At 47.6% G+C, this 15,289-nt stretch overlaps 2 protein-coding genes across 4 annotated transcripts; one reads left to right on the plus strand and one right to left on the minus strand.

Moving 5' to 3' along the window:
- Positions 1-302: 302 nt before the first annotated feature.
- On the minus strand, positions 303-3,147 carry LOC127931703 (uncharacterized). Its single transcript, XM_052525085.1, has 3 exons — positions 2,738-3,147; positions 491-1,120; positions 303-314 (listed from the first exon to the last, which is right to left on the minus strand). Exons 1-3 carry the CDS (start codon positions 2,849-2,851, stop codon positions 303-305), a joined length of 756 nt encoding a protein of 251 aa, XP_052381045.1. The 5' UTR covers positions 2,852-3,147.
- Positions 3,148-6,165: 3,018 nt separating this feature from the next.
- Positions 6,166-15,182, plus strand: LOC118376371 (rho guanine nucleotide exchange factor 15). 3 transcript variants are annotated; one of them, XM_052466170.1, is made up of 7 exons: positions 6,166-6,361; positions 6,540-6,913; positions 7,323-7,483; positions 7,625-7,777; positions 10,969-11,098; positions 11,206-11,280; positions 14,546-15,182. In XM_052466170.1, the coding sequence occupies exons 1-7, from the start codon at positions 6,271-6,273 to the stop codon at positions 14,651-14,653; spliced, it is 1,092 nt and encodes a 363-aa protein (XP_052322130.1). In that variant the 5' UTR covers positions 6,166-6,270; the 3' UTR covers positions 14,654-15,182. The 3 variants fall into 3 exon arrangements, with proteins under 3 accessions (XP_052322130.1, XP_035618978.1, XP_052322149.1); XM_035763085.2 differs by having other exon boundaries at positions 10,969-11,105; positions 14,546-14,636; XM_052466189.1 differs by having other exon boundaries at positions 6,166-6,913.
- The last annotated feature ends 107 nt before the right edge of the window (positions 15,183-15,289 follow it).

Here is a 15,289-nt window from a genome sequence, read left to right on the forward strand (position 1 = left end):
CAGTCACCTCATACACTGAGCCAGTCACCTCATACACGGAGCCATACACCTCATACACTGAGCCAGTCACCTCATACACTGAGCTAGTTACCTCATACACTGAGCCAGTCACCTCATACACTGAACCAGTCACCTCATACACGGAGCCAGTCACCTCATACACTGAGCCAGTCACCTCATACACAGAGCCAGTCACCTCATACACTGAGCCAGTCACCTCATACACTGAGCCAGTCACCTCATACACTGAGCCAGTCACCTCATACACGGAGCCATACACCTCATACACTGAGCCAGTCACCTCATACACTGAGCTAGTTACCTCATACACGGAGCCATACACCTCATACACAGAGCCAGTCACCTCATACACTGAGCCAGTCACCTCATACACTGAGCTAGTTACCTCATACACTGAGCAGGTCACCTCATACACGGAGCCAGTCACCTCATACACTGAGCCGGTCATCTCATACACTGAGCTAGTTACCTCATACACTGAGCAGGTCACCTCATACACGGAGCCAGTCACCTCATACACTGAGCCGGTCATCTCATACACTGAGCAGGTCACCTCATACACTGAGACAGTCACCTCATACATTGAACCAGTCACCTCATACACTGAGCCAGTCACCTCATACACTGAGCCGGTCACCTCATACACGGAGCCGGTCACCTCATACACGGAGCCAGTCACCTCATACACTGAGCCGGTCACCTCATACACGGAGCCAGTCACCTCATACACTGAGCCAGTCACCTCATACACTGAGCTAGTTACCTCATACACTGAGCCAGTCACCTCATACACTGAGCCAGTCACCTCATTCACTGAACCAGTCACCTCATACATTGAACCAGTCACCTCATACACTGAGCCAGTCACCTCATACACTGAGCTAGTTACCTCATACACTGAGCCAGTCACCTCATACACTGAGTCAGTCACCTCATACACTGAACCAGTTACCTCATACACTGAGCCAGTCACCTCATACACTGAACCAGTCACCTCATACACTGAGCTAGTTACCTCATACACTGAGCCAGTCACCTCATACACTGAACCAGTCACCTCATACACTGAGCCGATCACCTCATACACTGAGCCAGTCACCTCATACACTGAGCCAGTCACCTCATACACTGAGCTAGTTACCTCATACACGGAGCCAGTCACCTCATACACTTAGCCAGTCACCTCATACACAGAGCCAGTCACCTCATACACTGAGCTAGTTACCTCATACACTGAGCCAGTCACCTCATACACTGAGCCAGTCACCTCATACACTGAGCTAGTTACCTCATACACAGAGCCAGTCACCTCATACACAGAGCCATATACCTCATACACTGAGCTAGTTACCTCATACACTGAGCCAGTCACCTCATACACTGAGCCAGTCACCTCATACACTGAGCCAGTCACCTCATACACGGAGCCATACACCTCATTCACTGAGCTAGTTACCTCATACACGGAGCCAGTCACCTCATACACTTAGCCAGTCACCTCATACACTGAGCTAGTTACCTCATACACTGAGCCAGTCACCTCATACACTGAGCCAGTCACCTCATACACGGAGCCAGTCACCTCATACACTGAGCCAGTCACCTCATACACTGAGCCAGTCACCTCATACACTGAGCCAGTCACCTCATACACGGAGCCATACACCTCATACACTGAGCCAGTCACCTCATACACTGAGCTAGTTACCTCATACACTGAGCCAGTCACCTCATACACTGAGCCAGTCACCTCATACACGGAGCCATACACCTCATTCACTGAGCTAGTTACCTCATACACGGAGCCAGTCACCTCATACACTTAGCCAGTCACCTCATACACTGAGCTAGTTACCTCATACACTGAGCCAGTCACCTCATACACTGAGCCAGTCACCTCATACACGGAGCCAGTCACCTCATACACTGAGCCAGTCACCTCATACACTGAGCCAGTCACCTCATACACTGAGCCAGTCACCTCATACACTGAGCCAGTCACCTCATACACAGAGCCATACACCTCATACACTGAGCCAGTCACCTCATACACTGAGCTAGTTACCTCATACACTGAGCCAGTCACCTCATACACTGAACCAGTCACCTCATACACGGAGCCAGTCACCTCATACACTGAGCCAGTCACCTCATACACAGAGCCAGTCACCTCATACACTGAGCCAGTCACCTCATACACTGAGCCAGTCACCTCATACACTGAGCCAGTCACCTCATACACGGAGCCATACACCTCATACACTGAGCCAGTCACCTCATACACTGAGCTAGTTACCTCATACACGGAGCCATACACCTCATACACAGAGCCAGTCACCTCATACACTGAGCCAGTCACCTCATACACTGAGCTAGTTACCTCATACACTGAGCAGGTCACCTCATACACGGAGCCAGTCACCTCATACACTGAGCCGGTCATCTCATACACTGAGCTAGTTACCTCATACACTGAGCAGGTCACCTCATACACGGAGCCAGTCACCTCATACACTGAGCCGGTCATCTCATACACTGAGCAGGTCACCTCATACACTGAGCCAGTCACCTCATACATTGAACCAGTCACCTCATACACTGAGCCAGTCACCTCATACACTGAGCCGGTCACCTCATACACGGAGCCGGTCACCTCATACACGGAGCCAGTCACCTCATACACTGAGCCGGTCACCTCATACACGGAGCCAGTCACCTCATACACTGAGCCAGTCACCTCATACACTGAGCTAGTTACCTCATACACTGAGCCAGTCACCTCATACACTGAGCCAGTCACCTCATTCACTGAACCAGTCACCTCATACATTGAACCAGTCACCTCATACACTGAGCCAGTCACCTCATACACTGAGCTAGTTACCTCATACACTGAGCCAGTCACCTCATACACTGAGTCAGTCACCTCATACACTGAACCAGTTACCTCATACACTGAGCCAGTCACCTCATACACTGAACCAGTCACCTCATACACTGAGCTAGTTACCTCATACACTGAGCCAGTCACCTCATACACTGAACCAGTCACCTCATACACTGAGCCGATCACCTCATACACTGAGCCAGTCACCTCATACACTGAGCCAGTCACCTCATACACTGAGCTAGTTACCTCATACACGGAGCCAGTCACCTCATACACTTAGCCAGTCACCTCATACACAGAGACAGTCACCTCATACACTGAGCTAGTTACCTCATACACTGAGCCAGTCACCTCATACACTGAGCCAGTCACCTCATACACTGAGCTAGTTACCTCATACACAGAGCCAGTCACCTCATACACAGAGCCATATACCTCATACACTGAGCTAGTTACCTCATACACTGAGCCAGTCACCTCATACACTGAGCCAGTCACCTCATACACTGAGCCAGTCACCTCATACACGGAGCCATACACCTCATTCACTGAGCTAGTTACCTCATACACGGAGCCAGTCACATACACTTAGCCAGTCACCTCATACACTGAGCTAGTTACCTCATACACTGAGCCAGTCACCTCATACACTGAGCCAGTCACCTCATACACGGAGCCAGTCACCTCATACACTGAGCCAGTCACCTCATACACTGAGCCAGTCACCTCATACACTGAGCCAGTCACCTCATACACTGAGCCAGTCACCTCATACACTGAGCCAGTCACCTCATACACTGAGCCAGTCACCTCATACACGGAGCCATACACCTCATACACTGAGCCAGTCACCTCATACACTGAGCTAGTTACCTCATACACTGAGCCAGTCACCTCATACACTGAACCAGTCACCTCATACACGGAGCCATACACCTCATTCACTGAGCTAGTTACCTCATACACGGAGCCAGTCACCTCATACACTTAGCCAGTCACCTCATACACTGAGCTAGTTACCTCATACACGGAGCCAGTCACCTCATACACTGAGCCAGTCACCTCATACACAGAGCCAGTCACCTCATACACTGAGCCAGTCACCTCATACACTGAGCCAGTCACCTCATACACTGAGCCAGTCACCTCATACACGGAGCCATACACCTCATACACTGAGCCAGTCACCTCATACACTGAGCTAGTTACCTCATACACGGAGCCATACACCTCATACACAGAGCCAGTCACCTCATACACTGAGCCAGTCACCTCATACACTGAGCTAGTTACCTCATACACTGAGCAGGTCACCTCATACACGGAGCCAGTCACCTCATACACTGAGCCGGTCATCTCATACACTGAGCTAGTTACCTCATACACTGAGCAGGTCACCTCATACACGGAGCCAGTCACCTCATACACTGAGCCGGTCATCTCATACACTGAGCAGGTCACCTCATACACTGAGCCAGTCACCTCATACATTGAACCAGTCACCTCATACACTGAGCCAGTCACCTCATACACTGAGCCGGTCACCTCATACACGGAGCCGGTCACCTCATACACGGAGCCGGTCACCTCATACACTGAGCCGGTCACCTCATACACGGAGCCGGTCACCTCATACACTGAGCCAGTCACCTCATACACTGAGCTAGTTACCTCATACACTGAGCCAGTCACCTCATACACTGAGCCAGTCACCTCATTCACTGAACCAGTCACCTCATACATTGAACCAGTCACCTCATACACTGAGCCAGTCACCTCATACACTGAGCTAGTTACCTCATACACTGAGCCAGTCACCTCATACACTGAGTCAGTCACCTCATACACTGAACCAGTTACCTCATACACTGAGCCAGTCACCTCATACACTGAACCAGTCACCTCATACACTGAGCTAGTTACCTCATACACTGAGCCAGTCACCTCATACACTGAACCAGTCACCTCATACACTGAGCCAGTCACCTTATACACAGAGTATGAGGTGACTGGCTCCGTGTATGAGGTGACTGGCTCTGAGAAACTCCATCAGCTGAGTCTCTTCCAGGCATAAACTCAAAACGGATGGCATTCAGTTCTTTCTTCAAGTTTCTCAACCTCATACACATTGTTTCTTCACATTCCTGTAGGTGCTTTTTGGAGATCCAAAAAGGTCTGCATGGGTACTGAGAACACATCAGGGCTCCTACCAACCTCTCTACTTCCTAAAGGCCCATTTCCCTACCGGGTTCCACCCAAACCCCAGCCCAGAAGGGAACGATGGCACTGGGCCACAGACACTGTAACTGTCCTGAACTGGAACACCTGTACAGGTGAAGCAGGGGACCATGGTCAGGAGAAGTGACAACTGACCAGGAACAAGTCCATACCACCTCTCATCAATAGCCAGGGGGACTCTATTTCGTCTGAAGTTATGACCTCTGGCTCTTCCAGGATCCAATCTGCATCTTCAAACGACACCAGCAGAGGAACAGTGGGCTTCCATTGGATTCACACCTGATCCAAAGCCTCGTCTCAGAGTCGGACCATCACCTGCAGAGGAACAGTGGGCTTCCATTGGATTCACACCTGTTCCAAAGCCTCGTCTCAGAGTCGGACCATCACCTGCAGAGGAACAGTGGGCTTCCATCGGATTCACACCTGTTCCAAAGCCTCGTCTCAGAGTCGGACCATCACCTGCAGAGGAACAGTGGGCTTCCATCGGATTCACACCCGATCCAAAGCCTCGTCTCGGAGTCGGACCATCACCTGCAGAGGAACAGTGGGCTTCCATCGGATTCACACCTGTTCCAAAGCCTCGTCTCAGAGTCGGACCATCACCTGCAGAGGAACAGTGGGCTTCCATCGGATTCACACCTGATCCAAAGCCTCGTCTCAGAGTCGGACCAACACCTGCAGAGGAACAGTGGGCTTCCATCGGATTCACACCTGTTCCAAAGCCTCGTCTCGGAGTCGGACCAACACCTGCAGAGGAACAGTGGGCTTCCATTGGATTCACACCTGTTCCAAAGCCTCGTCTCGGAGTCGGACCAACACCTGCAGAGGAACAGTGGGCTTCCATTGGATTCACACCTGTTCCAAAGCCTCGTCTCGGAGTCGGACCATCACCTGCAGAGGAACAGTGGGCTTCCATCGGATTCACACCTGATCCAAAGCCTCGTCTCAGAGTCGGACCATCACCTGCAGAGGAACAATGGGCTTCCATCGGATTCACACCTGATCCAGGTGTGGTCCTTCTGTAGCTCAGTTGGTAGAGCATGGTGCTTGTAACGCCAGGGTAGTGGGTTCGATTCATGCACACATGACTGTAAGTCGCTTTGGATAAAAGCGTCAGCTAAATGGCATATATTATTATATTATTATTATTATATTATCCAAAGCCTCGTCTCAGAGTCGGACCAACACTTAACCCACACAGCAGAGACTCAGGTAGGACCCTTCATTTATTAAACTATTGTGTCTTTATTGTGAGAGCTCTGGTAAGACTTCCAAAGTATTCATTACAGACGGCACATGAACTTGAAACTTACTAGTGAACACAGTACATTGGCATCTCTAATACTTTGACGGATACAGTACCGTGACAGCTTTCTTGTTTCCATAACAGGTCTGGCAGCAGGACATATGGAGGAGCCCTTATGCTTACGTACCAACCCCGTCCAAAGACTTCCTCCCCCTAACAAGCCCCTCCCAACTTTAAAAATAAACAGTATTGTTCAGAGAATGGTCCACATGAACACTGAGAACAGAAGCAGTGGATCCATGGTTGTCATTGACACTGAGGGCTCAGGAGAGGATTTGCATTATACACAGCTTCCAAAAGGCAGCCAGGAGAGGCTGAACACTGCTGTGACAGACAAGCTGAAAGCAAACTGCAGAGAGAAAAACGGTTTATTGGAAACCTTGTGGCAGGAACGCAAACTGGTGCAAGAGAGCGGAATACTGCCGTACCTCAACAAGCAAGAGCTGCTGCTACAGGAGGTATACGGTATCATCATTGTGTTAGTAAAACATTTATCTTTTCTTTACAATAGGTGTCTTGTTCATTGTGATTGATGGGCACCATTGTATGGATAACTGCATTGGATCTCTCTCCCTTTCTCTTTCTCTCTCTCTCTGTCTCCCTCCCTCTCTCCCTTTCTCTCTCTCTCTGTCTCCCTCCCTCCCCCTCCCTCTCTCCCTTTCTCTCTGTCTCCCTCCTCTCCCTTTCTCTCTCTCTCTCTGTCTCCCTCCCTCCTCTCCCTTTCTCTCTCTCTCTGTCTCCCTCCCTCTCTTCCTTTCTCTCTCTCTGTCTCCCTCCCTCTCTCCCTTTCTCTCTCTGTCTCCCTCCCTCCTCTCCCTTTCTCTCTCTCTCTCTCTGTCTCCCTCCCTCCTCTCTCTCGTGTCCCAGAGTATGTATGAGGTGGTGACGACAGAGCAGTCCTACGTGGAGAGGCTGGGTGTCGCTGTGAACCATTTCATGAAGTCATCTACCCTGCGTCTAGCCCTGTCACCCAGAGACCACAAGTCCCTTTTCTCTAGTATTGCCAAGATCAGGGAGATTAGCCAGAAGTAAGCCTGCCTGTTGCACATTGGGCGCCAATCTAAGGGTGCAAGACTTCATTACTAGTCTTACCTGTACAAAGACCAATGCATTTGCATTAACTTGTTGTGCCTTTGAGGACTGATCTGAGAAGATCGTTGTGTTGTCAGATTTTTAGATGCGATGAAGGAGGAGCTGGAGTCTAACCTGCTATGTGACATGTTGTGTGATGTCATCCATCGCCACACCAGCAGCCACTTCGGTGCCTATGTGGACTACATCCGTAACATGCGTTACCAGGAACAGACCATGCACAACCTGGGGTATGTAAAGAAAATTGGTTAATATTGCCTCTGCTCTTTCCCAATTCCTCTTTACTCAAATCCTCTTTCCTCACCTCCTCCTCAGAAGACATTGGAGGAGATGGCTAGAGAGGAGGGACATGGGATGTTCTCATCCAATGCGATTTGAGAAGGATGCGAGGAGAGGGGATGCAAGGAATCAAGGGGAAAAGTTCATTTAGAAAGAGCCCTGGTCTCAGATGTGCTCATTCCATGTGTCAGTTGTATTGGTAGTATCATGTTTCGTGTATGATCCAGATGCAGAAAGTGTCAAATAAACAGTGCAGGCAAATGACAGGTCAAAGGCCAGGCTGGGGTCAATAATCCAGTGAGGTGGGGCAATGTACAGAACGGCAGGCAAGCTCAGGGTTTGCAGGATTCCACCCGGAAGGACAGATCCCGGGTGGACAGCCATACCTTCTGCCCGAGACGATACCGGGGAGCCGGGGTCTGGGTGCCGATCCGCTTGTCGTCGATACCTGGAGGTGGTCTTGAGGAGGGCCGGACGGGCTCTCCTCCAGGAACGACGACAGCGGCAGACAAACATCTGGGCAGAAGGTATGCCGACCTCTTCTTCCTGCTCAGGGAAGAGCGGGGGCTGATACCCCAGGGAATGGTGATAGGCCCGTGGCAGAGCAGGGAAGGGGGTTGCAGGCGTATTCGACCCACACAAGCTGCTGGCTCCATGTGGTGCGGAGACCAGGCAGCGCAGAGTACTCTCAAAGACCTGGTTGGCTCGCTTCGACTGGCCGTTGGACTGGGGGGTGGAACCTGGAGGACAGGCTGGTTGACGACCCAATGAGGGTGCAGAACGTCTTCCAGAACCAGGACGAGAAGCCAGGATGCTGTAGCCCCAGGTAAAGCGTCGGTAAAAGTTGGCGAAACCCAGGAACCGCTGCAACTGTACTCTGGATGTAGGCTGCGGACAATCCACCACTGCTCTCACATTCCCGGGATCCAGCTGTACGCTCCCTGCAGCAATGATGTAACCCAGAAAGGGGATAGTGGAGTGATGGAATTCACACTTCTGCTTTTACAAAAAGCTGGTTCTCCGGGAGGCATTGGAGAACCTGTCGGACGTGGAGTACATGTTCTTGGGCAGAGCGAGAAAAGACGAGAATGTCATCGAGGTAGACGAAGACGAACCGGTTCACCATGTTGCTGAGAACATCAATAAACAGAGCCTGGAACACAGCAGGAACGTTGGTAAGGTCAAAGGGCATGACCAGGTACTCGTAGTACCCACTGGTCGTGCAGTCATTCACTCGTCCCCTCCAGTGGAGCGGCTCGAAGGCCGAGGAGATGAGAGGTAGCGGGTAGCGGTTCTTCACCGTGATGTCATTGAGACCTCGGTAGTTGATGTATGGGCGCAGGGTTTTGTCCGTCTTCTCCACAAAGAAGAACCGGTGGGGGAGGCAGAAAGACGGATCAACCCAGCAGCTATGAACCCAGCAGTCCTCAATGTACACTACCGGTCAAAAGTTTTAGAGCACCTACTCATTCAAGGGTTTTTCCTTATTTTTACTATTTTCTATGTGGTGGAATAATAGTGAAGATATCAAAACTATGAAATAACACATATGGAACCATGTAGTAACCAAAAATAAGTGTTCGGGAAGAGGTGAATTGGCAGCCTTTGGAGACTCTTGGAGAAATTTGGGTGGCCTCGGGTTCTCTCGGCAACGGAGCCGTCGGGGACTTCCGGGATACCTCAGAAGCGAGGTGGAATCCTTGGATGGGTGAGTGAAATCGAATCTCCTCTACTTCCTTTCTTCCTGTAGTCGCCCATCGATCAGAATGCTCAAGGAAATGAGCGAATCGAGATCCGTCGGTAGTTCCAGGGCAGCAAGCTCGTCTTTTACTTCCTCCGAAACTCTGTGCAGGAACATGTCGAACAGTGCTTCTGGGTTCCAGGCACTCTCAGCTGCCTACGTCCAGAACTGAAGTCGCCACACTGTGGGAGCCCTGCCCAAGCTGGAGTAACTTCCAGGCAGCTTCTTTCCCGGACAATGGAGCATCGAAAACCATCTTTACCTCTGCCACAAACTCCTCCAGACTGGAGCATACGGCCGACTGTTGTTCCCATACTGCCGTAGCCCAGGCGAGAGCCCTCCCGGGCATCAGCGTGAGGAGGTACGATGTCTTAGAGCGGTCCGAGGGGAAAGAGGAGGACTGCAGCTCGATGATGGGTGAACACTGTGCAAGAAACGCCCGACAGCTGCCCGACTCTCCATTTGAAGCGCTCCGGGGGAGGTAAGCGGGGTGACGGTACTGCAACAGGCGGGTAACTGAGGGGCTGGGAGGTTACCGTCGTGGTAGGCCTACATACTAGACAACCCACGGAATTGCTCCAGCAATGTGTTCAATGCTTGATCGTGGCATTCGGCTAAGGTCTGCAACTCCTCGTGCCTTCCAATGGTGGCTCCTTGGGATGAGAGGGCGTTGCTGAGCTGGTCCGAGTCTGCTGGGTCAGTCATGGCCAGTTCGTACTATCACGTTTCAGGTATGGCCCAGATGTAGACAGTGTCGAAGAAACAACAGTTTATTTATAATACAGGGGCAGGCAAACAACAGGTCAAAGGGCAGGGGTCAATAATCCGGTAAGGTGGGGGTAAGGGTAGCCTAGTGGTTAGAGCGTTGGACTAGTAACCGAAAGGTTGCAAGTTCGAAATCCCAGAGCTGACAAGGTACAAATCTGTCGTTCTGCCCCTGAACAGGCAGTTAACCCACTGTTCCTAGGCCGTCATTGAAAATAAGAATTTGTTCTTAACTGACTTGCCTAGTAAAATAAAGGTAAAAAATAAATAAAAATAAGGTACAGAACAGCAGGCAGGCTCAGGGTCAGGGCGGGCAGAACGATCAAAACCAGGAAGGACTAGAAAACAGGAGCAGGGAAACAGGCAGGAACAGGGGGACAAACACTGGTAGGTTTCACAAACAAAACAAACTGGCAACAGACAAACAGAGAACACAGGTATAAATACACAGGGGATAATGGGGAAGATGGGCGACACCTGGAGGGAGGTGGAGACAAGCACAAAGACAGGTGAAACAGATCAGGGTGTGACAGGTCGTGAGACAGGACAGAGCATTATTGGTACTGTAGTGTGTTATGCTACAACAGAGGCTCATAGTTTGTTCCTGTTTTGTAACTCTAATGCGTCCCTGAACAGGAGGGAGAACCCCCAGATCATGGAAATATTACGGGAGCTACAAGATGACCAACGCTGTTATCGTCTGCCCCTGAAGTCCTTCCTGGTCCTTCCCTTTCAGAGGATCACACGACTCAAGATCCTCATAGAGGTGAGAGGTGTGGAGATGATACATTGTATCCTATTGAATAAATATGACCTGGTACTGCAATTATGCAAGATAATGCAGATTCATATTGATGGTGCTCCTGTTCCTAGAACATTTTGAAGAGTACAGAGCGGGGTTCAGAGAGGCAGGTGTCTGCAGAGAAAGCACTGAGAGCACTCATAAAGGTATACAACTTTTCACCTGTTATTAGACAGAGATTGTCTTGTAGGTCTTTCGGAGCATGCAGTTGCATGGTTTGCTAACTGTCTGATAGAACTCAGTGCACTCAATTTGAAGGGCTCATGTCAGTTACATTGTCTGTCTGAAATGGTGTGCCCCAGGGCTCTGTACTTGGTCCCCTCTTACTCACTATTTATATGAATAATTTAGACAAAAATGTGCAAAATGCGCAACTTCACTTTTATGCTGATGATACTGTTATTTATTGTTGTGCCTCATCTCTCACAAAAGCTTTCCAGAACTTGCAAACTGCTTTTTATACTGTTCAACATACCTTGTGTCAATTGAAGCTTATCCTCAATAATGACAAAACTAAAGTAATGGTGTTTTCTAAAGCAAGAATTAGACCTCTGAACCTTTCACCTGTTACTACAAGTCAGGGCAATGAGATTGCGACTCTAACCTCATATAAATATCTTACAATTTTAATTGATGACGGCCTCTCTTTTAAATTGTATATTCAACAACTAACAAAAAAATTTAAGCTGAAATTGGTATTTTATTTTAGGAATAAGGCCTGTTTTTCTTTTGAAGCCAGAAGGAGGCTAGTATCAGCTACATTTATGCCTTTACTAGACTATGGAGATATTTTATATATGAATCCTTCTGCTCAGTTTTACCATGGCGCTTGAGTTTCATATTAAACTGCAAAACCCTTACGTACCACTGCACTTTGTATACCAGGGTTGGCTGGCCTTCTCTAGTCACTCGTAGGCTCAGTCACTGGTATACTTTTATTTACAAAGCCATTTTGGGTTTACTACCATTTTATTTGGCCATTTTTATTGTTCAGAAATGTGGTGGGTACTCTCTTCGTTTGCTGGACTTTATCTTGCTAACTGTTCCAAATGTCCCAACTGAATTTGGTAAAAGGGCTTTTATGTACTCTGCGCCATCGGCTTGGAACACCTTACAAAATACTTTTAAACTGGAAGAACTTGTCCCGATTGTTGTTTTTAAATCACTGATGAAGGATTGAGTCTGATTCCCTGACCTGTCAATGTTTTTAATTTGCTGTTTTATACTCTTGTGAATTCTATGGTTTTTACTAGATTACTTGTAGTTTTTCATGTTGTCTGTCTGTCATTTTTGTAATGACTTGGTGCTGCCTATCTTGGCCAGCACCCTCTTGAAAAATATATTTAAAATCTCAATGAGCCTTTCCTGGTTAAATAAAAGTTAAATAAATAAAAAATAAATACATTGCAATTAGGGCTGTTGAGGTGACCATACTACCGCCACACCGGCAGTCACGAGTCATGAAGGGAGTCAAACTCCATGTGACTTTTTAGTCACGGTAATTAGGCTTCTCCAAACTCTGATGGAGTTTTAGGCTTCTACCAAACTTGCTAACTGCCTGGTACTCAGCACACTCTATTGTCCCACTAATCTCTCTGACATCGATGCAAATGTATTTGAAAATCGAATCAAACACTTTACGAGAGCCCATGAGCTCATGTTGCGCAACATTTCTATAGGCTATGCAATTGCGCGAGAAAACAGAGTGATGGCCTCTATTAAAAAGAGGAGGTTCCCATCATCATTCTATAGGCTAGGCCTACTAATATTAAACACATTGCTTATCTTTACTACAGGACGATAGCCTGCCTGGCTGGCAATGAAAATGAACCACAGGAAAACATCATCCATTCGCTATTTAAGTGCATAGATGACAGGTATTTTTTTACAATGCCCCTGTATTGAGAAAGGTGCATGATTATGGTCCATTCTAAATCCAAACACATTTCACACATATATTATTTAGTACATGTAAAGACAAGATGAAATCAAGAATATTCTGATGGGTGACAATATAGCCTATCATTTGTGAATGATATATTATCACTTGTAAATGATGCCCAGTGTAAAGCAAGAAACAATGGCTTTTTTTTGTGTGACTTTTTCTTATCATCATCGCACACCTCATGTAGCCTAGCCCATAGGCCAATATGTGGCCTAATAACTTCTTAAAATTTAGCACATTAATCCACTTCACAAGGGGTGTAGAGGGGTGTAGAGCCTAACTGGTATACACAAGCACCGTCAACTACTATGGGGAATAGTATATCGACATAGACCAGTGTTTTTGCTGTTCGTTAGGCCTACTCATCTTGTTGGCTGACGAAAAGTAAATGTGGACAGTTCTTCCAATATCTTCAATATGTACCTCGGAATTGGATAAGGACGCACGCAGTTGTGCGTCCCCGATATGTCTTTCTTCACTTGTAGCCTGTGAGAAATGTGAGTGAGAGATGCTTCTGAGCACCTTCAGGGATGAAGAGCACAATGCCACACTCTGGGTCAAGGGAATGAAGGGCACAATGCCACACTCTGGGTCAAGGGCACAACCGTCACTGGCCGCAAAAGGCATGGATTTGTTTTTTTGTTTTTTGGGGGTATTACGACCGCACAAAGGGGACATCCCCGGGAAAATTCAAAGCATTGGCAAGTTCTTGTCAAATTGTGAATGAGAGACTGATGAAGTGTGTACAGCCTGCGCAAAAAAACAAACAAAGCAGAGCTCGTGCCTTTCAAGCAACTTTTTTCAAATCATCATTAGAGTCTCATCATTCAACCTTACAGCGTGTGAAACATCAAAACAAACAGCCCAACGTTTGTAGAACAACTAAAGTTACATTCATTACTCTAAATTAAGCATATTGGATTTTCTATTTCTTTGTTAACTCCCTCAAATCGTTTGGAGAAAATATCCTTTCTATTTATTTAAGCTTTGTTCAATTGTATTCTTGTTACTCTAATATTAAATAATGCCACAGAATTCAAAGCACATCTTGACTGCTAAATTAACTAATGCAGCCCACAGCAATAGGACCTAACATAAGGACAACTCAGAGTATGCGATTCTGTTCTTCTGAAATAAACTACCTTTTTCTTCAAATCATGTTTCTTTAGACCTGTCTAAAATAAATAATGGATTTATGGTGATGGTGTAGACTATATTACTTTTAAAAATGTAGATGTTTCAAAGGTCTGCATCAGTGGCTTGTAGACAGGAGATGCTAAATGTGTTTATGTTAATTAACGGTTAATTACCGTGAGACAGGCAGTTATTTGCTTGACAATCAACAGGCTGCCCTAATGTCATGACCGCCGCAGCCCTAATTACAATACTTTATAATATTAGACACACAGGACTAGCACAATTTCCACCCAATGGCATTGAGCGCATCGTGCCCTCTGACCCCTCAGGTAGTTGAGGCCTGCAATAGGGAGGTGGGGAGGATGAAGATGATGGAGGAAATTGTTCACATCGCCAACAAAACTGAGTTTGAATGCAAGGTGAAAAAAAAATGCTAAATTTCCTCTTCAATGACCTACTGCTGGTGACCACTAGGAAAGGGTCTGTGGGGATGCATCATCTTACACTTACTATACAGTCCTAGTATAGTAGTCTGCGTTTCAGTCTCAAGTTACCATACACTGACTGTTATGATGTTGGTGTGCCTGATAACAACATTTAAATTGAATCTTAGCATGGATCGGTTTGTGGTGCGGGATCATGTTCACCGTTCCCCGATAGAGGTGAGTGAAGGACAGGAGGAGAAGGAGGATTTGGTGTGTGCTTCATGGGAGAGGATGTTCTGCCTCGCTCTGCTGAAGAACCAGAGGGGAACCACATCTCAGTTCCTGCTGCAGGCCTCCACACAGTAAGTTTACCACATGTCCTAAAGATCAGCAAAATCACATATTAGTTCCTGCTTCAGCCACCTCGTAGTGAGTTAGTTTACACATCCTAGATCAGACCACTGAAGCATGTAACCACACAGAATATGTATATCTATAGGATCAGACAGGCAGTACTACTACACTAGCCCACATAAAAAATACTAGGGTACTGCATACTATGGTATAAATACTATAGTATTACTATATTTATTTACTATAGTATTCACTGTAGGGTTTTTGCAGACATGACTGTATTATACTGTAGTA

This window comes from Oncorhynchus keta, chromosome 1 (assembly GCF_023373465.1).
Source record: "Oncorhynchus keta strain PuntledgeMale-10-30-2019 chromosome 1, Oket_V2, whole genome shotgun sequence".
NCBI lineage: Eukaryota > Metazoa > Chordata > Actinopteri > Salmoniformes > Salmonidae > Oncorhynchus > Oncorhynchus keta.

What these genes read in the sequence shown, in the direction of transcription:
- LOC118376371 (XM_052466170.1), top strand. Translation starts at nt 6,271, where the DNA reads ATGGCATATATTATTATATTATTATTATTATATTATCCAAAGCCTCGT. An exon ending in AAGAGCTGCTGCTACAGGAG is followed by an intron (nt 6,914 to 7,322) that starts GTATACGGTATC and finishes CTCGTGTCCCAG; the next exon opens with AGTATGTATGAGGTGGTGAC. An exon ending in ATCAGGGAGATTAGCCAGAA is followed by an intron (nt 7,484 to 7,624) that starts GTAAGCCTGCCT and finishes TTGTGTTGTCAG; the next exon opens with ATTTTTAGATGCGATGAAGG.
- LOC127931703 (XM_052525085.1), bottom strand. Translation starts at nt 2,851, where the DNA reads ATGTATGAGGTGACTGGTTCAGTGAATGAGGTGACTGGCTCAGTGTAT. An exon ending in TGACTGGCTCAGTGTATGAG is followed by an intron (nt 1,121 to 2,737) that starts GTGACTGGCTCC and finishes TCAGTGTATGAG; the next exon opens with GTGACTGGCTCAGTGTATGA.